Source organism: Procambarus clarkii, chromosome 35, assembly GCF_040958095.1.
Source record: "Procambarus clarkii isolate CNS0578487 chromosome 35, FALCON_Pclarkii_2.0, whole genome shotgun sequence".
Lineage (NCBI taxonomy): Eukaryota > Metazoa > Arthropoda > Malacostraca > Decapoda > Cambaridae > Procambarus > Procambarus clarkii.
Genome location: NC_091184.1, coordinates 16,653,719 through 16,678,477, shown reverse-complemented (window position 1 = coordinate 16,678,477; position 24,759 = coordinate 16,653,719). Strand labels below are relative to the sequence as shown.

General features: G+C 53.1%; 1 protein-coding gene across 1 annotated transcript in view; it reads left to right on the top strand.

Moving 5' to 3' along the window:
- Positions 1-18,945, top strand: part of LOC138371372 (tripartite motif containing 13-like) — a 52,914-nt gene extending 33,969 nt beyond the window's left edge. Inside the window, exons 3-4 of the mRNA XM_069336154.1 lie at positions 16,426-17,127; positions 18,328-18,945. Of these exons, the coding sequence (XP_069192255.1) occupies positions 16,426-17,127; positions 18,328-18,519 (894 nt within the window). The 3' untranslated portion in view covers positions 18,520-18,945. The remainder of the gene's footprint in view (positions 1-16,425; positions 17,128-18,327) is intronic.
- The last annotated feature ends 5,814 nt before the right edge of the window (positions 18,946-24,759 follow it).

Sequence of the window (24,759 nt, the reverse complement as noted above, 5' to 3'; positions counted from 1 at the left end):
TGCAGGTATAAAATCAAAGCTGTTTAACCCTTACACTGCTCAGGGGTCCTGGGGACATTTACACCCCTGTGCGCAAGAAAAAAAGAATTCAAAATTTTTTTTTCGTCTTCTAGACATGTTAATTTGTGTCCCCTGAGCACGGGAAAAAAAAAATCGTAGGTAACATATTTTGGGCGCAATTGACCGAGGAAGTCTGGCAAAAAGTGGGCGTTGACAGAGCGGTCGTCAGACCCGGTCAGCGTCACCCGCGCTGACAGGTGGGAGTTGCCACAAAGATATTATTACCTAATTGTTTCAATGTCTTCGATTTATTTTTTCTTAGTTTTTTTGCAGTAATATTATTCAGTAGTGTCTATTGTAATATATTTATATAATAAAAGTGATGAATAATCGCTATACTCAAAAGTATGATGTGCATATTAGTGATTCAATTATGTTTATAAAACGATAAACAAATAGTTTTGCTGCTATTACACTCTATACACAGGTTATATATAAGTATCTGCATGTTTTGGTCACCATAACAAATCACTAAGTTGGTATTGAGAGTCGAAAAGCAACGAAGAGTTACGGCCACACACCAGCCAGCCACTCGCTGCCACTCCCTCAACACAATCACTAAATTTTCTTCCCCCCAACAATACCATTTGTGGTGTTATTACACTATATACAGACGTTATATATAAGTATGTATATATTTTGTTCACCACAACTGTAAAGCTAAGCTGATATAGTTAGTTCAGGCACTAAGAGTCGTCGCTATACACAGATGGCGGCTCCCTCACTCTTTCAAGGTCACACGCACTAAACTTTCTCCCCCAACAATACTGTTTGCAGTGTTATTACCCTATATACACGTATTATATATAAGTATCTACATGTTTTATGCACCGTAACTGTACACCTAAGCTTGTAGTGCGCCCAAAGAGCATAGTGGCCACCCTCTAAACAGCTAGACAAATCGTGCAGACGACGTCACCTCCGTCACCCAAATGGCTCCTCCCAGCATAATCCTTTTGCTGTTATTACACTAATACACACATTATATATAAATATCTACATTTGTGTTCACCATAGAGAACCACTGACCTGGTATGGTGAATGCAAACAATAACAGGTGGCCACACAGTCAGTAAACGATGCTGTCTCCCTCCGTCTCTCAGCATCACTCTTCCCACAGCGCTAATTATTACAACAATCCTGCCATTATCACAACCCTGGTTATTTATATCACAGTCATGGGTTATCTGTGATATTGTCATCGCTAAATAATAACAATTATATATTTTGACATTTTTTGGCGATGCTGTGGTCACAAGCTGAACAGCAATGCTGTTCGCTCATGCTGCGTGCGCCAGCCTTGGTTCCTCCAACAGTACTGTGCCTCTTACACCTGAGAATATTGCCCACGATTTAAAAAAAAAATGGCGTCTGTTTACAAGAGCCCTGAGGAAGTTACTGTGAACCCCGTGTAGCCGCGGTCCATTTGAATCTGGCCTGGCACCCTATGGCATATATATTCGCCATGCGCACCGTGGGACATGTTACTCAGGGCGTATGTATACACCATGAGCAGTTTAAGGGTTAAACTCTGTTTAGTGTTTGCAAGTTAGTTGTGTGTGTGTAAACTAAAGTCTTTGAAAATGTAATAATTTATTACGAAACGCGTTCACATGTCAAGCCGCCTGCTATCGCTGTATCTATCGATGATTTCTGTGTTGTTTGATAATCATCGATAGATACAGTGATAGCAGGCGGCTTGACGTCTGCGAAGCACTACACATCAAGAAGTCAACACCAGCAATCAACAGCCAATTAATGCACAACTATATTCTACCCACTTCAAGACTCCGCTCCAATATAGAAGCATCAAGAAATATGGACCAATAGGCTTTCTACAATTACTTCCATTCAATACCCATTGTTTCGTGTTCTGTCTTGTGTTTGAATTTAATACCCATTGAATACCCATTGTTTCGTGTTCTGTCTTGTGTTGGAATTTAATACCCATTGAATACCCATTGTTGAAAGTTCGTTTTTTCACCTCATCCACCTCACCCAAATGTAGATATAAACCTCGAAGATGTGTAAGCTCTATTCAGTTTCAGTTGTGTGTTTGTAAACTAAAGTCTTTGAAAATGTAATAAGTTTTACAAAACGCGCTCAAGTGTCGCGTCAGACTAGAAATAAAAATGAATTTTGGAGAATTGATCTTTGAATTACCATCAACAGTGAAAAGAAATGTAAGAAAGATAGAGAAAATTCGTGTTAGAATTATTAATCTTACTTTTTCGGTCATATTTAATAATATATGTCTACAGGAAAGACTGCTACCAAAATATACTAATATACAAGAGTTGTTACATTCTTGTACAGCCACTAGTACGCGTAGCGTTTCGGGCAAGTCCTTAATCCTATGGTACCTGGAATACGATCCCCTGCCGCGAAGAATCGTTTTTTCATCCAAGTACACATTTTACTGTTGCGTTAAACAGAGGCTACAGTTAAGGAATTGCGCCCAGTAAATTCTCCCCGGCCAGGATACGAACCCATGACATAGCGCTCGCGGAACGCCAGGCGAGTGTCTTACCACTACACCACGGAGACTGCCGAAATATTGAGAAAATTTGTGTTAGAATTATTAATCTTATTTTTTCGGTCATATTTAATAATATATGTCTACAGGAAAGAATGCTACCAAAATATACTAATATATATATATATATATATATATATATATATATATATATATATATATATATATATATATATATATATATATATATATATTATATATATATATTAGACCGGACACCTCATTATGTCCGGTCGTGATGGTCAAGTGGATTAAGGCGTCTTGTACATACCAGTTGCGTTGCTCCTGGGAGTATGGGTTCGAGTCACTTCTGGGGTGTGAGTTTTCAGTTGCATATTGTCCTGGGGACCATTCAGGCTTGTTCACATTTGTGTTCCTCACGTGTGCCCCAAAGAATGAGGTGATTTGGTAAAATGCTATGCCCAAGATTACTATCCGAGTGCCGGCGGTGGGGTGGTTCAAATAGCCTCGGCTATCACCTCATTATGTCCGGTCGTGATGGTCAAGTAGATTAAGGCGTCTTGTACATACCAGTTGCGTTGCTCCTGGGAGTATGGGTTCGAGTCACTTCTGGGGTGTGAGTTTTCAGTTGCATATTGTCCTGGGGACCATTCAGGCTTGTTCGCATTTGTGTTCCTCACGTGTGCCCCAAAGAATGAGGTGATTTGGTAAAATGCTATGCCCAAGATTACTATCCGAGTGCCGGCGGTGGGGTGGTTCAAATAGCCTCGGCTATCACCTCATTATGTCCGGTCGTGATGGTCAAGTGGATTAAGGCGTCTTGTACATACCAGTTGCGTTGCTCCTGGGAGTATGGGTTCGAGTCACTTCTGGGGTGTGAGTTTTCAGTTGCATATTGTCCTGGGGACCATTCAGGCTTGTTCGCATTTGTGTTCCTCACGTGTGCCCCAAAGAATGAGGTGATTTGGTAAAATGCTATGCCCAAAGATTACTATCCGAGTGCCGGCGGTGGGGTGGTTCAAATAGCCTCGGCTATCACCTCATTATGTCCGGTCGTGATGGTCAAGTGGATTAAGGCGTCTTGTACATACCAGTTGCGTTGCTCCTGGGAGTATGGGTTCGAGTCACTTCTGGGGTGTGAGTTTTCAGTTGCATATTGTCCTGGGGACCATTCAGGCTTGTTCGCATATATATATATATATATATATATATATATATATATATATATATATATATATATATATATATATATATATATATTAGTATATTTTGGTAGCATTCTTTCCTGTAGACATATATTATTAAATATGACCGAAAAAATAAGATTAATAATTCTAACACAAATTTTCTCAATATTTCTTATGTTTCTTTTCACTGTCGATGGTAATTGAAAAATCAGTTCTCCAAAATTCATTTTTATTTCTAGTCTGACACCACACTTGAACGCGTTTCGTAATAACTAATTACATTTTCAAAGACTTTAGTTTACACACACACAACTATAACCTGCAAACACTAAACAGATTTCTTACTATGCTATAATTCAAATGGCTTTTCATTTTATATACCTGCATTTGGGTGAGGTGATATGTTACAACAGTTTTGGATGAGGTGAAAACAAACTTTCAACACAAGATAGAACACGAAATATTGGGTAAAGTTAAAGGGGAAGAATGGAAGTAAATGCAAACGGCCTACCCAGCAAACAATTTTAGGTTGCCACAACATATCTGGAAAGTATTTGAAAGTATTGGAAACGTTTGTTTTATCGTATCAGATACGATATTGTGTGTGGACTTAAATAGGTTTCCAAAACTTATAACCAAGACATATGTATCTAACACTAATTTGAGATGTTGTGGCAACTTTACACTCCTAACATGAGTCATTCATAATCCATTCATATACCAATATGAATCTCTTATGAAAGGTTTGAGCCAATAATCTGAACCCTTTTCACATCTTTGTGTGTAAAGTTAAATTTCTTGAAATTAAATTATATTTTATATTATATTATTTTTATTATATTTTATATTATATTATTATTTTCAATTTTAATATTAAAACCAATTGAAGGGTAAAAAAAATCTAATAATTTATATTTCTTTTATTATTTACTAACAATTAAAATTATTTACTAACGGAGAGAGGGGAGGCTGTACGGCGGAGAGTGGCGGCTGTGGCGGACAGTGGCGGCGGTGGCGGATAGTGGCGGCGGGCGGACAGTGGCGGCGGGCGGACAGTGGCGGCGGCGGGCGGACAGTGGCGGCGGTGGCGGATAGTGGCGGCGGGCGGACAGTGGCGGCGGTGGCGGATAGTGGCGGCGGGCGGACAGTGGCGGTGGGCGGACAGTGGCGGCGGTGGCGGATAGTGGCGGCTGTGGCGGATAGTGGCGGCTTTGGCGGCAGTGGTGGACAGTGGCGGCGGCGGTGGTGGACAGTGGCGGCGGGCGGACAGTGGCGCCAGCGGGCGGACAGTGGCGGCGGCGGGCGGACAGTGGCGGCGGCGGGCGGACAGTGGTGGCGGCGGGCGGACAGTGGTGGCGGCGGGCGGACAGTGGAGGCGGCGGGCGGACAGTGGTGGCGGCGGGCGGACAGTGGTGGCGGCGGACGGACAGTGGTGGTGGCGGGCGGACAGTGGTGGCGGCGGGCGGACAGTGGTGGCGGTGGCAGACAGTGGTGGCGGTGGCGGACAGTGGTGGCGGTGGCGGACAGAGGTGGCGGTGGCGGATAGTGGCAGCGGGCGGACAGTGGCGGCGGGTGGAAAGTGGCGGCGGTGGCGGACAGTGGCGTCGGGCGGACAGTGGTGTCGGGCGGACAGTGGCGGCGGTGGCGGATAGTGGCGGCGGGCGGACAGTGGCGGCGGTGGCGGACAGTGGCGGCGGTGGCGGATAGTGGCGGCGGGCGGACAGGGCGGCGGCGGGCGGACAGTGGCGGCGGGAGGACAGTGGCGGCGGTGGCGGATAGTGGCGGCGGGCGGACAGTGGCGGCGGGCGGACAGTGGCGGCTGTGGCGGATAGTGGCGGCGGGCGGACCGTGGCGGCGGTGGTGGACAGTGGCGGCGGGCGGACAGTGGCGGCGGCGGGCGGACAGTGGCGGCGGCGGGCAGACAGTGGCGGCGGCGGGCGGACAGGGGCGGCGGCGGGCGGACAGTGGCGGCGGGCGGACAGTGGCGGCGGTGGCGGATAGTGGCGGCGGGCGGACAGTGGCGGCGGTGGCGGATAGTGGCGGCGGGCGGACAGTGGCGGTGGGCGGACAGTGGCGGCGGTGGCGGATAGTGGCGGCTGTGGCGGATAGTGGCGGCGGGCGGACCGTGGCGGCTTTGGCGGCGGTGGTGGACAGTGGCGGCGGCGGTGGTGGACAGTGGCGGCGGCGGTGGTGGACAGTGGCGCCAGCGGGCGGACAGTGGCGGCGGCGGGCGGACAGTGGCGGCGGCGGGCGGACAGTGGTGGCGGCGGGCGGGCAGTGGTGGCGGCGGGCGGACAGTGGAGGCGGCGGGCGGACAGTGGTGGCGGCGGGCGGACAGTGGTGGCGGCGGGCGGACAGTGGTGGTGGCGGGCGGACAGTGGTGGCGGCGGGCGGACAGTGGTGGCGGTGGCAGACAGTGGTGGCGGTGGCGGACAGTGGTGGCGGTGGCGGACAGAGGTGGCGGTGGCGGATAGTGGCAGCGGGCGGACAGTGGCGGCGGGTGGAAAGTGGCGGCGGTGGCGGACAGTGGCGTCGGGCGGACAGTGGCGGCGGTGGCGGATAGTGGCGGCGGGCGGACAGTGGCGGCGGGCGGACAGTGGCGGCGGTGGCGGATAGTGGCGGCGGGCGGACAGGGCGGCGGCGGGCGGACAGTGGCGGCGGGAGGACAGTGGCGGCGGTGGCGGATAGTGGCGGCGGGCGGACAGTGGCGGCTGTGGCGGATAGTGGCGGCGGGCGGACCGTGGCGGCTTTGGCGGCGGTGGTGGACAGTGGCGGCGGGCGGACAGTGGCGGCGGCGGGCGGACAGTGGCGGCGGCGGGCGGACAGTGGCGGCGGCGGGCGGACAGTGGCGGCGGCGGGCGAACAGTGGCGGCGGCGGGCGAACAGTGGCGGCGGTGGGCGGACAGTGGTGGCGGTGGCAGACAGTGGTGGCGGTGGCGGACAGTGGCGGCGGTGGCGGACAGTGACGGCGGTGGCGGACAGTGGCGGCGGTGGCGGACAGTGGCGGCGGTGGCGGACACTGGCGGCTGTGTCTGGCGGTGGTGGCGGGCGGTGGCGGGTGGCGGCGTCTGTGATGAGTAGTGGCGGCTGGCGGTGGTGGGTGGTGGCGGCGGTGGTGGTGGGTGGTGGTGGCGGTGGTGGTGGGTGGTGGTGGCGGCGGTGGTGGTGGGTGGTGGCGGCGGTGGTGGTGGGTGGTGGTGGCGGCGGCGGCTGGTGGTGGGTGGTGGCGGCGGGTGGTGGGTGGCGGCGGCGGGTGGTGGGTGGTGGCGGCTGTGGTGGGTGGTGGCGGGCGGTGGCGGGCGGTGGCGGGCGGCGGCGGCTGTGGTGGGTGGTGACGATCGGCGGTGGGGGGGGGCTGGTGGCGGCTGGCGGTGGCGGCTTGCGGTGGCGACTGTGGCAACGGGCGGTGACGGCTGATAGCGGGCGGTGGTGGAGGCTGGTGGCAGGTGGTGGTGGCGGCGGCGGTGATGGGTGGTGGCGGCGGCGGTGGTGGTGGCGGCGGCGGTGATGGGTGGTGGCGGCGGTGGTGGTGGGTGGTGGTGGCGGCGGCGGCTGGTGGTGGTGGTGGTGGGTGGTGGTGGTGGTGGTGGGTGGTGGTGGTGGGTGGTGGCGGCGGGTGGCGGTGGTGGGTGGCGGTGGCTGGTGGCGGGTGGCGGCTGGTGGTGGGTGGTGGCGGCGGGTGGTGAGTGGCGGTGGTGGGTGGCGGTGGCTGGTGGCGGCTGGTGGTGGCGGGTGGCGGCTGGTGGTGGGTGGCGGCGGGTGGCGGCTGGTGGTGGGTGGTGGCGGGTGGCGGCTGGTGGTGGGTGGCGGCTGGTGGTGGCGGGTGGCGGCTGGGGGTGGGTGGCGAGTGGCGGCGGGTGGTGGGTGGTGGCGGCGGGTGGTGGACAGTGGCGGCGGGCGGACAGTGGCGGCGGCGGGCGGACAGTGGCGGCGGCGGGCAGACAGTGGCGGCGGCGGGCGGACAGTGGCGGCGGCGGGCGGACAGTGGCGGCGGGCGGACAGTGGCGGCGGTGGCGGATAGTGGCGGCGGGCGGACAGTGGCGGCGGTGGCGGATAGTGGCGGCGGGCGGACAGTGGCGGTGGGCGGACAGTGGCGGCGGTGGCGGATAGTGGCGGCTGTGGCGGATAGTGGCGGCGGGCGGACCGTGGCGGCTTTGGCGGCGGTGGTGGACAGTGGCGGCGGCGGTGGTGGACAGTGGCGGCGGCGGTGGTGGACAGTGGCGCCAGCGGGCGGACAGTGGCGGCGGCGGGCGGACAGTGGCGGCGGCGGGCGGACAGTGGTGGCGGCGGGCGGGCAGTGGTGGCGGCGGGCGGACAGTGGAGGCGGCGGGCGGACAGTGGTGGCGGCGGGCGGACAGTGGTGGCGGCGGGCGGACAGTGGTGGTGGCGGGCGGACAGTGGTGGCGGCGGGCGGACAGTGGTGGCGGTGGCAGACAGTGGTGGCGGTGGCGGACAGTGGTGGCGGTGGCGGACAGAGGTGGCGGTGGCGGATAGTGGCAGCGGGCGGACAGTGGCGGCGGGTGGAAAGTGGCGGCGGTGGCGGACAGTGGCGTCGGGCGGACAGTGGCGGCGGTGGCGGATAGTGGCGGCGGGCGGACAGTGGCGGCGGGCGGACAGTGGCGGCGGTGGCGGATAGTGGCGGCGGGCGGACAGGGCGGCGGCGGGCGGACAGTGGCGGCGGGAGGACAGTGGCGGCGGTGGCGGATAGTGGCGGCGGGCGGACAGTGGCGGCTGTGGCGGATAGTGGCGGCGGGCGGACCGTGGCGGCTTTGGCGGCGGTGGTGGACAGTGGCGGCGGGCGGACAGTGGCGGCGGCGGGCGGACAGTGGCGGCGGCGGGCGGACAGTGGCGGCGGCGGGCGGACAGTGGCGGCGGCGGGCGAACAGTGGCGGCGGCGGGCGAACAGTGGCGGCGGTGGGCGGACAGTGGTGGCGGTGGCAGACAGTGGTGGCGGTGGCGGACAGTGGCGGCGGTGGCGGACAGTGACGGCGGTGGCGGACAGTGGCGGCGGTGGCGGACAGTGGCGGCGGTGGCGGACACTGGCGGCTGTGTCTGGCGGTGGTGGCGGGCGGTGGCGGGTGGCGGCGTCTGTGATGAGTAGTGGCGGCTGGCGGTGGTGGGTGGTGGCGGCGGTGGTGGTGGGTGGTGGTGGCGGTGGTGGTGGGTGGTGGTGGCGGCGGTGGTGGTGGGTGGTGGCGGCGGTGGTGGTGGGTGGTGGTGGCGGCGGCGGCTGGTGGTGGGTGGTGGCGGCGGGTGGTGGGTGGCGGCGGCGGGTGGTGGGTGGTGGCGGCTGTGGTGGGTGGTGGCGGGCGGTGGCGGGCGGTGGCGGGCGGCGGCGGCTGTGGTGGGTGGTGACGATCGGCGGTGGGGGGGGGCTGGTGGCGGCTGGCGGTGGCGGCTTGCGGTGGCGACTGTGGCAACGGGCGGTGACGGCTGATAGCGGGCGGTGGTGGAGGCTGGTGGCAGGTGGTGGTGGCGGCGGCGGTGATGGGTGGTGGCGGCGGCGGTGGTGGTGGCGGCGGCGGTGATGGGTGGTGGCGGCGGTGGTGGTGGGTGGTGGTGGCGGCGGCGGCTGGTGGTGGTGGTGGTGGGTGGTGGTGGTGGTGGTGGGTGGTGGTGGTGGGTGGTGGCGGCGGGTGGCGGTGGTGGGTGGCGGTGGCTGGTGGCGGGTGGCGGCTGGTGGTGGGTGGTGGCGGCGGGTGGTGAGTGGCGGTGGTGGGTGGCGGTGGCTGGTGGCGGCTGGTGGTGGCGGGTGGCGGCTGGTGGTGGGTGGCGGCGGGTGGCGGCTGGTGGTGGGTGGTGGCGGGTGGCGGCTGGTGGTGGGTGGCGGCTGGTGGTGGCGGGTGGCGGCTGGGGGTGGGTGGCGAGTGGCGGCGGGTGGTGGGTGGTGGCGGCGGGTGGTGAATGGCGGTGGGTGGTGGCGGGTGGCGGCTGGTGGTGGGTGGTGGCGGGTGGCGGCTGGTGGTGGGTGGTGGCGGGTGGCGGCTGGTGGTGGGTGGTGGCGGCGGGTGGCGGTGGTGGGTGGCGGTGGCTGGTGGCGGGTGGCGGCTGGTGGTGGGTGGTGGCGGCGGGTGGTGAGTGGCGGTGGTGGGTGGCGGTGGCTGGTGGCGGGTGGCGGCTGGTGGTGGGTGGTGGCGGCTGGTGGCGGGTGGCGGCTGGTGGCGGGTGGCGGCTGGTGGTGGGTGGTGGCGGGTGGCGGCTGGTGGTGGGTGGCGGTGGCGGCTGGTGGTGGGTGGTGGCGGGTGGCGGCTGGTGGTGGGTGGTGGCGGGTGGCGGGTGGTGGCGGGTGGCGGCTGGTGGTGGGTGGTGGCGGGTGGCGGCTGGTGGTGGGTGGTGGCGGGTGGCGGCTGGTGGTGGGTGGTGGCGGGTGGCGGCTGGTGGTGGGTGGTGGCGGGTGGCGGCTGGTGGTGGGTGGCGGCTGGTGGTGGGTTGCGGGTGGCGGCGGGTGGCGGCTGGTGGCGGGTGGCAGCTGGTGGTGGGTGGCGGCTGGTGGTGGGTGGCGGCTGGTGGTGGGTGGTGGCGGGTGGCGGGCGGCGGGTGGCGGCTGGTGGCGGCCAGCTGGGACACACCCTTCACCACTGAAGGTCTGAGTACAACTAACCATATGTCTCTCTCACCCACCAGCCCAGTGTTGCCAGCTCGCGCTCTCAAAATGTTTCCTTCAAAGATTGTATATTATCTTTGAACAACAAGTTTGATTATCAAGGAAATAATGCATATATTATTGTCACATTAATACTGTGCAATATCTTATTACATTCCTGCTAAATAATTATAATATGAAACAGGACAAAAAATCCAACATATATATAAAAACCAACATTAGAGATCACGAGGCCTAGGCCTCGCCTGTGACCACACATCCTGCCTCCCTGGCCTGCTACCCTCTCACACCTCACACTCTTAACTCTCTCATAATCACTCTCACTCTCTTACTCTGTCACTCTTACTCTCTGTCACTCTTACTCTCTGTCACTCTTACTCTCTGTCACTCTTACTCTCTGTCACTCTTACTCTCTATCACTCTTACTCTGTCACTCTTACACTGTCACTCTTACTCTCTGTCACTCTTACTCTGTCACTCTTACTCTCTGTCACTCTTACTCACTGTCACTCTTACTCTCTATCACTCTTACTCTGTCACTCTTACTCTCTGTCACTCTTACTCTCTGTCACTCTTACTCTCTATCACTCTTACTCTGTCACTTTTACTCTGTCACTCTTACTCTCTGTCACTCTTACTCTGTCACTCTTACTCTCTGTCACTCTTACTCTCTGTCACTCTTACTCTCTGTCACTCTTACTCTCTGTCACTCTTACTCTGTCACTCTTACTCTGTCACTCTTACTCTGTCACTCTTACTCTCTGTCACTCTTACTCTCTGTCACTCTTACTCTCTGTCACTCTTACTCTTTCACTCTTACTCTCTGTCACTCTTACTCTCTGTCACTCTTACTCTCTGTCACTCTTACTCTGTCATTCTTACTCACTCTCAGTCACCCTTACCCATTCATGCTCACTCTCTCACTCTTACTCTCATACTCTTACTCTCAATTACTCTTACTCTCCAGAATTCTTAGATGAAGAATTTAAGAATATTGATTCGATTGGTCTTAAGCTTTGTTACCCACTGAATTTTTTGGAAGTTTGTCGTAACAAAGCTCGTCGTACATATTATAATAATGTATGCAGTGAAAGGACTCGCCCAAAGAATGTGTTATGTTTACCATATTTCTCTGGGTTTGAGAATATTGTCAAGGCCTTGAAACTTTTTAATATAGATGTAATGTTTAGCTACGAAAACACTGTTGGTAAGCTATTAGTAAGGAACAGCCCTCGTAGTGATAATTGCGTCATTTATAAAATACCTTGTAAGGAATGTAATAAGTTCTATGTCGGGCAAACATCTAAAGATTTAAAATGTAGAATATCGCAACATAAATACTCTGTAAGACATGGCCAATTATCTAATGCTTTGTTTGTGCATTTGTCAGAAAACGCTCACCAAATTGATTGGGAGAGTGCGTCTTCAATAACAAAGTGTAAAAGCACCTATAACAGAAACAATTGAATCCGCTTTGATACAGATCACCAAAGAAAGTAATTTGAATATTAGCAGTGGTCTATATAACTTAGATCCATTTCTAATAGATCAGCTAAAGGGCGATTTAAGTAGAATCATTGAAAAACATTTGTCTCACTAATTTATTGTATATATTTACCTCTTTATGTTATAATTACCTATGTATTATGCTTGTATGTCTGCTGTATCAGATGGGCCATTGGGCTACATCGGATGGGCTAATTGGGTGCATCTGATGGGCCAATGGGCCTTCTGCGTTGTCCAAGTATTGTACCTCACCTTACTTCACCACTCTCTCCTGCCTATTTATACCCATCACTCGATCTGTAAAATGACCTTCTGAAGATGTATTTAATATACGAAAGTACTTAAGGAAATTTCCTGTTTCATTTTTCCTCCGTGGTCTGACATTGTCATATATATATATATATATATATATATATATATATATATATATATATATATATATATATATATATATATATATATATATATATATATATATATTTATATGCAATAGACGATCACAAAACACTGATCATTTTATGCGGAAAATCCACAGAGAAATATGAAATGAGGTGAACGTTTCGGCTTTGTTAAAGCCTTTGTCAACACCAGACTGACTAAGGAGAAGGGAAGGGGGAGGATATATAGGCCGACACCTGACCCAACCCATCCCTAGGGAAGGAATTAACCAAAAACAGGTATAGCTTAGCTTAGAATGGTCAAAGAGGATTAAGTGGTCAGAGAATAAGGATGAAAGATTAAAGAAAAGCCTCATAAACACACAATATATGAATATACAATTATAATGAGACATTGTAAGCCTCTCTATCAGAGTTGTTTCTTAAACTGTTGTGCAATATTATAACTTAAAAATGGATGAAGTTTATACATACCAGTACTAACATTAAGAAGATTTGGACACTGACTGATTAGCGCAGACTCAATCAAATTCCGTTCCACGAAATCCCCACAATTGGTAATGCTTTTTGCCCCATTCCAGTTAATATTGTGATCGCATAAACTCGTATGTAGATACAATGCATTAGACATTTGGGCAGTTCTAATACTATAAGCATGTTGTGACAACCGCAATTGTAAGGACTTTCCTGTTTGTCCAAGGTACACAGAATCACAATCATTGCAGGGAATCGAATACACACAACCTGCTGTATCAGGGGAGTTTTTTATTAAATTGGATTTGATCGTACTATTAGTGAACACCAAATTTATATTCAGTTTCTTCTTTCTTCCGTTTTTGGACATTATGATTCATAGAGTCACTAGAAAGTTCAAATTTAATGTGTATAGGAAACCTACCAACGTGGGGTCGTATGTTCATTTTTATTCGAATCATCATAGTAAAGTTAAACAGGCAGTATTTTCAGGAATGTTTCTAAGAGCTTTGAGGGTTTGCAGCCCTGAGTTTTTTGATGAAGAGATTGCTAAAATATATGAAATTGGGAAGAGTTTACAATATCCTAAGAGGTTTTTGGATTTCTCGTTTGGACAAGCCAAGCGTACGTTTTATAATCACGTCCCTAAGGCGAAACCAAAAATGATTAACTCATTGGTGGTTCCTTATGCGAGTGGACTTGAAAAATTGTCTCTGATTTTTAAGAAACTGAATATAAATTTGGTGTTCACTAATAGTACGATCAAATCCAATTTAATAAAAAACTCCCCTGATACAGCAGGTTGTGTGTATTCGATTCCCTGCAATGATTGTGATTCTGTGTACCTTGGACAAACAGGAAAGTCCTTACAATTGCGGTTGTCACAACATGCTTATAGTATTAGAACTGCCCAAATGTCTAATGCATTGTATCTACATACGAGTTTATGCGATCACAATATTAACTGGACTGGGGCAAAAAGCATTACCAATTGTGGGGATTTCGTGGAACGGAATTTGATTGAGTCTGCGCTAATCAGTCAGTGTCCAAATCTTCATAATGTTAGTACTGGTATGTATAAACTTGATCCATTTTTAAGTTATAATATTGCACAACAGTTTAAGAAACAACTCTGATAGAGAGGCTTACAATGTCTCATTATAATTGTATATTCATATATTGTGTGTTTATGAGGCTTTTCTTTAATCTTTCATCCTTATTCTCTGACCACTTAATCCTCTTTGACCATTCTAAGCTAAGCTATACCTGTTTTTGGTTAATTCCTTCCCTAGGGATGGGTTGGGTCAGGTGTCGGCCTATATATCCTCCCCCTTCCCTTCTCCTTAGTCAGTCTGGTGTTGACAAAGGCTTTAACAAAGCCGAAACGTTCACCTCATTTCATATTTCTCTGTGGATTTTCCGCATGTATATATATATATATATATATATATATATATATATATATATATATATATATATATATATATATATATATATATATATATATATATATATTATATATATATATATATATATATATATATATATATATATATATATATATATATATAATATACAGTGGCACCTCGACATACGATTGCCCCTACTTGCGATAATTTCGAGTTACGATGTGAATTTCATCGAAAAATGCGACTCGACATCCGATGGTGTTGTTGACTTACGATATTTGTTGGTACACGTTCGGGTCGACAGAGCGAGTGGTTCCCAGTCACGCGGCCGACCTGCCTCAGTTTACTACAGCTGCCCGCTTAGTGACGATTGTGCCTTTAAGAAATTCCGCTTTTGTGGTGATTTTTTGCATTTTGAACATTAAAGTAATTATTATATACCTTGCCATGAGTCCCAGGAAAGTCAGTGGTAAGGCTCAACATATGAAAACCCATGTAAGGATGAGCATATAGCAGATACAAGAGTACAGAATGTCTCTTCCTCAACAATTAAGAAAATGTGTGCAGCATGGGAAGAATTGCAAACCTTTGCTGAAACGACTCGCCCAAATCAAGCTGCAGTAGGTCGTTGCCTTAACCTATTCAATGACACTGATGCATCATTACAGACAAATGTTAAAATTAAGGGAACAACAAATGCCTCTTGACAAATTTGTAGTGAGACAAACAAGCACTGAATCATAACCAGGTTCTAGTGGTATTCAGGCAAAACGTAGGAGAGAGAGTACCCCAGAGAAAACATCACTGCCTGATGTGATAATGGAAGGGGACTCCCCTTCCAAACAGGTACAACTCTCCTCCTCCCCCCTCATCACCATCTTCCATACGCCATCAAGAGCCCTCCATAAAGGTAAGAGACACTTTGGTACTGTATTGTAGTTAGAAAAAAAATTGTATTCAGTATAAAATGTATGTATATTCAGTATGTATTTGTATGTTAATATTTTGGAGGGTGGGGAACGGATTAATTCAATTCCCTTTATTTCTTATGGGAAAAATCGCTTCGACTTACGATCCGTCTCTGGGAACGGATTAGCATCGGAAGTCGAGGCCCCATTGTGTGTGTGTATATATATATATATATATATATATATATATATATATATATATATATATATATATATATATATAATATATAAATATATGCGAACAAGCCTGAATGGTCCCCAGGACAATATGCAACTGAAAACTCACACCCCAGAAGTGACTCGAACCCATACTCCCAGGAGCAACGCAACTGGTATGTACAAGACGCCTTAATCCACTTGACCATCACGATCGGACATAATGAGGTGATAGCCGAGGCTATTTGAACCACCCCACCGCCGGCACTCGGATAGTAATCTTGGGCAAGGAATATATAAATATATATATATATATAATATATATATATATATATATATATATATATATATATATATATATATATATATATATATATATATATATATATATATATATATATATATGCAATTGACGATCACAAAACACTGATCATTTTATGCGGAAAATCCACAGAGAAATAAATAATATATATAATATAATATAATATATATAATATATATATATATATATAATAATACAGAGAAATAAATAATATAGTACAGTATATATATATATACTGTACTTAGTTTATAAATTAAATAGATAAGATTTGGTGGTCTTATCACCACCAAATCAACTAAGCCCAGATTTGTGTGAGACCAATAGTCAATTTATCCATCATGGTTATGTTTGGGGAAGAGTATCACTCAATCTCAACAATCCTGTAATGTAATTGTGTGTTCCCATAGTAAGTGTAAAATAATCCAGAGTAGTTCAATAAAACCCATGTGTTAAGATGTAACCCACAGTGTATTTATTGTCCAACTTAGACTAAGAATACTTGATCCTTCCCCCATTATCACATACGATACATACATTTCCTTCCATTATTCATAATAAAGTAAGGATGGGTTTTGTTAGTCTGCACTCTCAGGTATGGCTTACAAACAGCCCTGCTGCTGCAATATGTTACCTAAATATATTATCCCATACTCCGAGATATGTTTATAAAAAATATTGGCCTTGCTGTGAATGTGTTAATCTGTCAGTAATATTAACCCTGCTTTGAAATAGCTAATACAAAGAATGTATAAAAATATTATGTAATTTGTATTAGTAAATAAAGTACTGTAATATTAGTTTTAAATGTAAATACATCTAGCAAACTAAATATTCTTTTCCACAGGATAACAAGCTAGAGGAATGTTCAGTGTGTTTTAACGATTATGATGACAATCAGCTACGACCTCGCACACTGCCATGTGGCCACACATTCTGCTCCCAGTGTATTGACAATGCTATCAAGAATGGTCAGCTGACCTGCCTCAGCTGCCGTGCCGAGCACACTGCCACAGCTGCTACTCAGTTCCCAATTAGCTATGCTGTGGAGGCTTTTGTTAGGAAACTCAAAAATATCCAGCTAACAACTGAGGAAGTAGTGCCAGCAAAACCTTATGAAGGTCCCGCCAGAGGCATCAGTAAGACATTACGTTCCCTGGTGCAGGAGCAGAAGAGCATCATCAGCAGCCTCATTACTAGCTGTGAAGAGGTACTGTCCCAGCTGGGGGAGTACCGGGGGCAGCTGGGGGACTGGAAGACTCACCACCTCCAGCTCCAGGACAGACTCTATGCTCTGGTAGAGCAGAACAAGTCAGCAATGAAGCTCTTGGAACTGGAGGATACCAGTGTGGTGGATATGACAACACAAGGAGAGGAAGGGAAGACTCAGCTGCAGGCCATGTTGGGGAGCCTCGACACAGTCAACACCCCACAGGAGGTTGGCACAACCATAGACACAGCTGATGAGTGCAAGGTGAAGGTAGAAGATTGGTTCCGGAAGTGCCAGGAACTCTTCCCAGATGTCAACACTGTCCACACCTCGGTGAAGGTACACTACCGAAGGTCACATTGTTCTCACCCAACTGAGTATAGTATGGCCTCTATATAAACACTTTTGACATGGAGACACATCAAGATGAGAGTTGACTTTATAGATAGGAAACATTTTTATTAATAAAGTCAACTGTCATCTTGGTGTTTCTCTACACTGTGGTCAGTGTAGAGAAACACCATTACTTATATTGTGAAATTATTTTACTCAGAGCCTGATGCTTCATTATAGTCCAGTTACTTTACTCAGAGCCAGATGCTTCATTATAGTCCAGTTACTTTACTCAGAGCCTGATGCTTCATTATAGTCCAGTCACTTTACTCAGAGCCAGATGCTTCATTATAGTCCAGTTACTTTACTCAGAGCCTGATGCTTCATTATAGTCCAGTTACTTTACTCAGAGCCTGATGCTTCATTATAGTCCAGTTACTTTACTCAGAGCCTGATGCTTCATTATAGTCCAGTTACTTTACTCAGAGCCAGATGCTTCATTATAGTCCAGTTACTTTACTCAGTGCCAGATGCTTCATTATAGTCCAGTTACTTTACTCAGAGCCAGATGCTTCATTATAGTCCAGTTACTTTACTCAGAGCCTGATGCTTCATTATAGTCCAGTTACTTTACTCAGAGCCAGATGCTTCATTATAGTCCAGTTACTTTACTCAGAGCCTGATGCTTCATTATAGTCCAGTTACTTTACTCAGAGCCTGATGCTTCATTATAGTCCAGTTACTTTACTCAGAGCCTGATGCTTCATTATAGTCCAGTTACTTTACTCAGAGCCTGATGCTTCATTATAGTCCAGGTTCCACCATTAATGTTTGTGTTGGTAATGACAGGTGCAGGAGACCATCAGGGAGGCCCTGGAGATGACGACCACAGAGACAGGTGCCACAGCTGACCCCGTACACCTGGGAGACTCAGCCTCCACCATTAATGTTTGTGTTGGTAATGACAGGTGCAGGAGACCATCAGGGAGGCCCTGGAGATGATGACCACAGAGACAGGTGCCACAGCTAACCCCGTACACCTGGGAGACTCAGCCTCCACCATTAATGTTTGTGTTGGTAATGACAGGTGCAGGAGACCATCAGGGAGGCCCTGGAGATGATGACCACAGAGACAGGTTCCACAGCTTACCCCGTACACCTGGGAGACTCAGCCTCCACCATTAATGTTTGTGTTGGTAATGACAGGTGCAGGAGACCATCAGGGAGGCCCTGGAGATGATGACCACAGAGACAGGTGCCACAGCTGACCCCGTACACCTGGGAGACTCAGCCTCCAGCATCATGGATAAAGTTCAGGAAATCACTTTAGAGATTCCCCAGAAGCAATTAACAGTAAGTTTGTTATTTTCTCTCATAGGTCATACCACAAGATATTGAGTTGCGTTTTGAGGAGAGGAAGCCTGTTCTTAGGTTTATCGAGGTTCCCCAAGGTCAACTACTGACTTTCCTTAACATACAATCCACAATAGTTGCCTAACTCCTGGATAAATATTTACTGGTTGGTGAACAGAGGCAACAGGAAACATGTTAACCATTTCTGGCCTGCATGGTGATTGAACCCGCGATCCTGGCCCCCTCACAGAGAGCGGGTGACACTCCACCAACCTTTCCAAAAAAGTATACCTGGTTGATGGGGTTCTGGAAGTTGTTCTACTCCCCAAGCCCGGCCCGAAGCCAGGCTTGACTTGAGAGAGTTTGGTCCACTAGGTTGTTGCTTGGAGCGGCCCGCAGGCCCACATATCCACCACAGCCCGGTTGATCTAGCACTCCTTAGGAGAAACAATCTAGTTTCCACTTGAAGATGTGTACGGTTGTTCCGGCAATATTTCTTGTGCTCGCTAGGAGGACGTTGAATCCAGTAAGAGAGCGAACCAAATCAGACCACTGCTGGGTACGAAGAAACTGAAGCCTTAAAATTGCCAACGAACTCCACAACAATGCCAACACCAACCCCATGCCAGTAGAGGGATGGGGGGGGGGGGCTGGAGCTACAGGTCCAGCACCAACCCCCTGCCAGTAGAGGGGGGCTGGAGCAACAGGTACAACACCAATCCCCTGCCAGTAGAAGGAGGGCTGGAGCTACAGGTCCAGCACCAATCCCCTGCCAGTAGAAGGAGGGCTGGAGCTACAGGTCCAGCACCAATCCCCTGCCAGTAGAGGGGGGCTGGAGCAACAGGTACAACACCAACCCCCTGCCAGTAGAAGGGGGGGGGATGAAACTACTGGTCCAGCACCAACTCTCACTGCCAGTAGAGAGGGGCTGGAGCTATAGGTCCAGCACCCACCCCCCTGCCAGTAGAAGGGGGCTGGAGCTACAGGTCCAGCACGAACACCCTGCCAGTAGAGGGGGGGGGCAGGAGCTATAGGTAAAGCACCAACCCCTGCCAGTAGAGGGGCCTGGAGCTACAGGTCCAGCACCAACCCCCTGCCAGTAGAGGGGGGGGGGCTGGAGCTACAGGTCCAGCACCAACCCACTGCCAGTAAAGGGGGGCTGGAGCTACAGGTCCAGCACCAATCCACTGCCAGGAAAGGGTGGCTGGAGCTACAGGTCCAGCACCAACCCCCTGCCAGTAGAGGGGGGGCTGGAGCTACACATCCAGCACCAACCTCCTGCCAGTAGAGGGGGGCTGGAGCTACAGGTCCAGCACCAACCCACTGCCAGTAAAGGAGGGCTGGAGCTACAGGTCCAGCACCAACCCACTGCCAGTAAAGGGGGCTGGAGCTACAGGTCCAGCACCAACCCACTGCCAGTAAAGGAGGGCTGGAGCTACAGGTCCAGCACCAACCCACTGCCAGTAAAGGGGGGCTGGTGCTACAGGTCCAGCACCAACCCCCTGCCAGTAGAGGGGGGGGGGCTGGAGCTACAGGTACAACTCCAACCCCCTGCCAGTAGAGGGGGGCTGGAGCTACTGGTCCAGCACCAACTCCCCCTGCCAGTAGGGGGGAGGGGGCTGGAGCTACTGGTCCAGCACCAACTTCCCCTGCCAGTAGAGGGGGGCTGGAGCTACAGGTCCAGCACCTACCCCCTGTCAGTAGAGGGGGGTTGGAACTACTAGTCCTGCACCAACCCCGGCCAGTAGAGGGGACTGGAGCTACAGGTCCAGCACCAACCCCCTGCCAGTAGAGGGGGGCTGGAGCTACAGGTCCAGCACCTACCCTCTGCCAGTAGAGGAGGGCTGGAGCTATAAGGCCAGCCCCAACCCCCCCGCCAGTAGAGGGGGGCTGGAGCTACAGGTCCAGCACCAACCCCCTGCCAGTAGAGGGGTGGCTGGAGCTACAGGTCCAGCACCTACCCCCTGCCAGTAGAGGGAGGTTGGAACTACTAGTCCTGAACCAAACCCCTGCCAGTAGAGGGGGGGCTAGAGCTACAGGTCCAGCATCAACCCCCTGCCAGTAGAGTGTGGCTGGAGCTACAGGTCTAGCACCAACCCCCTGCCAGTAGAGGGGAGCTGGAGCTACAGGTCCAGCACCAACCCTCTGCGAGTAGAGGGGGGTTGGAGTTACAGGTCCAGGACCAACCCCACCCAGCCCGTAGAGGGGGCTGCAGCTACAGGTCCAGCACCAACCCCCAGCCAGTAGAGGGGGGGGGGGCTAGAGCTACAGGTCCAGCATCAACCCCCTGCCAGTAGAGGGAGGCTAAAGTTACAGGTCCAGGACCAACCCCACCCTGCCCGTAGAGGGGGCTGCAGCTACAGGTCCAGCACCAACCCCCTGCTAGTAGAGGGGAGCTAGAGCTACAGGTCTAGCACCAACCCCCTGCTAGTAGAGGGGGGCTGGAGCTACAAGTCCAGGACCAACCCCATGCCAATAGAGGGGGGGCTGGAGCTACAGGTCCAGCACCATCCCCCCTGCCAGTAGAGGGGGGCTGGAGCATAGGTCCAGCATCAACCATGTGCCAGTAGAGGAGGGCTGGATCTACAGGTCCTGCACCAACCTCCTGCCAGTAGAGAAGGCTGGAACTACAGATCCAGCGCCAACCCCCTGCCAGTAGAGGGGAGCTGGAGCTACAGGTGCAGCACCAACCCCATGCCAATAGAGGGGAGGGGGGCTGGAGCAACAGCTACAGCACCAACCTCCTGCCAGTAGAGGGGGGGCTGGAGCTACAGGTCCAGCACCAGCCCCTTGCCAGTAGAGGGGGCCTGGAGCTACAGGTCCAGCACCAACCCCCTACCAGTAGAGGGGGCCTGGAGCTACAGGTTCAGCACAAACCCCCTGCCAGTAGAGGGGGGCTGGAGCTACAGTTCCAGCACCAACCCCCTGCCAGTAGAAGGGGGCTGGAGCTACAGGTCCAGCACCAAACCCCTGCCAGTAGAGGGGGGCTGTAGCTACAGGTCCAGGACCAATCCCCTGCCAGTAGAGGGGGGCTGGAGCTAAAGGTCCAGCACCAACCCCCTGCCAGTAGAAGGCGGAGTGGAGCTACAGATTCAGGGCCAACCCCCTGGCTATAGAGGATGGCTGGAGCTACAGGTCCAGCACCATCCCCATGCCAATAGAGGAGGCTGGATCTGCAGGTCAAGCACCAACCCCCTGCCAGTAGAGTGGGGGGGGGGCTGGAGCTACAGGTCCAGCACCAACCCCCTGCCATTAGAGGGGGGGGGGGCTGGAGCTACAGGTCCAGCACCAACCCCCTTCTAGTAGAGGGGGGTGGGGCTGGAGCTACAGTTCCAGCACCAACCCTTTGCCAGAAGAGGGGTGCTGGAGCTACAGGTCCAGCACCAACCCCCTGCCAGTAGAGGGGGCTGGAGCTACCGATTCAGGGCCAACCCCCTGCCAGTAGAGGGGAGCTAGAGCTACAGGTCCAGCACCAACCCCCTGCTAGTAGAGGGGGGCTGGATCTACAGGTCCAGCACTAACCTCCTGCCAGTAGAGGGGGGCTGGAGCTACAGGTCCAGCACCAACTCCCTGCCAGTAGAGGGGGGGCTGGAGCTACAGATTCAGGGCCAACCCCCTGCCAGTGGAGGGGAGCTAGAGCTACAGGTCCAGCACCAACCCCCTGCCAGTAGAGGGGGGCTGGAGCTACAGGTCCAGCACCAACCTCCTGCCAGTAGAGGGGGCCTGGAGCTACAAGTCCAGCACCATTCCCCTGCCAGTAGAGGGGGCTGGAGCTACAGGTCCAGCACCAACCCCCTGCCAGTAGAAGGGGGCTGGAGCTACAAGTCCAGCACCATTCCCCTGCCAGTAGAGGGGGGCTGGAGCTACAGGTCCAGCACAACCCCCTGCCAGTTGAGAGGGCTGGAGCTACAGGTCCAGCATCAACCCTGTGCCGGTAGAGGGGGGCTGGAGTCTTCATTTCCAGGACCAACCCCCTGCCAGTTGAGGGGGGGGCTAGCGCTACAGATCCAGGGTCAACCCCCTGCCAGTAGAAGGGGGCTGGAGCTACAGGTCCAGCACCTACCCCCTGCCAGTAGAGGGGGGCTGGAGCTACAGGTCCAGCACCTACCCCCTGCCAGTAGAGGGGTGGCTGGAGCTACAGGTCCAGCACCTACCCCCAGCAGGTAGAGCGGGGCTGGAGCTACAGGTCCAGCACCAACCCCCTGCCAGTAGAGGGGGGCTGGAGCTACAGGTCCAGCAGCATCCCCTGCCAGTAGAGGGGGGGCTGGGTCAACACATTCAACACCAACCCCCTGCCAGTAGAGGGGGGGGGCTGGAGCTGCAGGTCCAGCACCAATCCCCTGCCAGTAGAGGGGGGCTGGAGCTACAGGTCCAGCACCAACCCCCTGCCAGTAGAAGGGGACTGGAGCTACAGGTCCAGAACCAACCCCCTTCCAGTAGAGGGGGGGCTGGATTTTCAGGTCCAGCACCAACCCCCTGCCACTAGAGGGGGGGAGGTCTGGAACTACAGGTCAAGAACCAACCCCCTGCCAGTAGAGGGGGTTCTGGAGCTTCAGGTCCAGCACCAAACCCCCTGCCAATAGAGGGGGGCTGGAGTTACAGGTTCAGGACCAACCCCACCCTGCCCGTAGGGGGGGCTGCAGCTACAGGTCCAGCACGAACACCCTGCCAGTAGAGGGGGGGGGGGCTAGAGCTACAGTTCCAGCATCAACCCCCTGCCAGTAGAAAGGGCTGGAGCTACAGATTCAGGGCCAACCCCCTGCTAGTAGAGGGGGGCTGGAGCTGCAGATCCAGGACCAACCCCATGCCAATAGAGGGGAGGCTGGAGCTACAGGTCCAGCACCATCCCCCCTGCCAGTAGAGGGGGGCTGGAGCTATAGGTCCAACATCAACCCCCTGCCAGTAGAGGAGGGCTGGATCTACAGGTCCAGCACCAACCCCCTGCCAGTAGAGGGGTGGCTGGAGCTACAGGTCCAGCACCTACCCCCAGCAGGTAGAGCGGGGCTGGAGCTACAGGTCCAGCACCAAACCCCTGCCAGTAGAGGGAGCTGGAGCTACAGGTCCAGCACCAACCTCCTGGCAGTAGAGGGGGCTGGAGCTACAGGTCCAGCACCAACCCCCTGCCAGTAGAGGAGGGCTGGAGCTACAGGTCCAGTGCCAACCCCAAGCCAGTAGAGGAGGGCCTGAGCTACAGGTCCAGCACCACCCCTCTGCCAGTAGAGGGGGGGCTGGAGCTACAGGTCCAGCACCAACCACCTGCCAATAGAGGGAAGGCTAGAGCTACAGGTCCAGGGCCAACCCCTTGCCAGTAGAGGGGGCTGGAGCTACAGGTCCAGCACCAACCCCCTGCCAGTAGAGGGAAGGCTGGAGCTACAGGTCCAGGGCCAACCCTCTGCCAGTAAAGGGGGCTGGAGCTACAGGTCCAGAACCAACCCCCTGCCAGTTGAGGAGGGCTGGAGCTACAGGTCCAGCGCCAACCCACTGCCAGTAGAGGTGGGCAGGAGCAACAGGTCCAGCACCAACCCCCAGCCAGTAGAGGGGGGCTGGAGCTACAGGTCCAGCACCAACCCCCTGCCAGTAGAGGGGGGGGGCTGGAGATACAGGTCCAGCACCTACCCCCTGCCAGTAGAGGGGGGCTGGAGCTACAGGGCCAGCACCTAACCCCTGCCAGTAAAGGGGGGCTGGAGCTACAGGTCCAGCACCAACCCACTGCCAGTAAAGGGGGGGTGGAGCTACAGGTCCAGCACCAACCCCCTGCCAGTAGAGGGGGAGGGCTGGAGCTACAGGTACAACTCCAACCCCCTGCCAGTAGAGGGGGGCTGGAGCTACAGGTCCAGCACCTACCCCCTGCCAGTAAAGGGGGGCTGGAGCTACAGGTCCAGCACCAACCCACTGCCAGTAAAGGGGGGCTGGAGCTACAGGTCCAGCACCAACCCCCTGCCAGTAGAGGGGGAGGGCTGGAGTTACAGGTACAACTCCAACCCCCTGCCAGTAGAGGGGGGCTGGAGCTACTGGTCCAGCACCTACCCCCTGCCAGTAGAGGGGGGCTGGAGCTACAGGTCCAGCACCTACCCCCTGCCATTAAAGGGGGGCTGGGGCTACAGGTCCAGCACCAACCCCCTGCCAGTAGAGGGGGAGGGCTGGAGCTACAGTTACAACTCCAACCCCCTGCCAGTAGAGGGGGGCTGGAGCTACTGGTCCAGCACCTACCCCCTGCCAGTAGAGGGGGGCTGGAGCTACAGGTCCAGCACCTACCCCCTGCCAGTAAAGGGGGGCTGGAGCTAC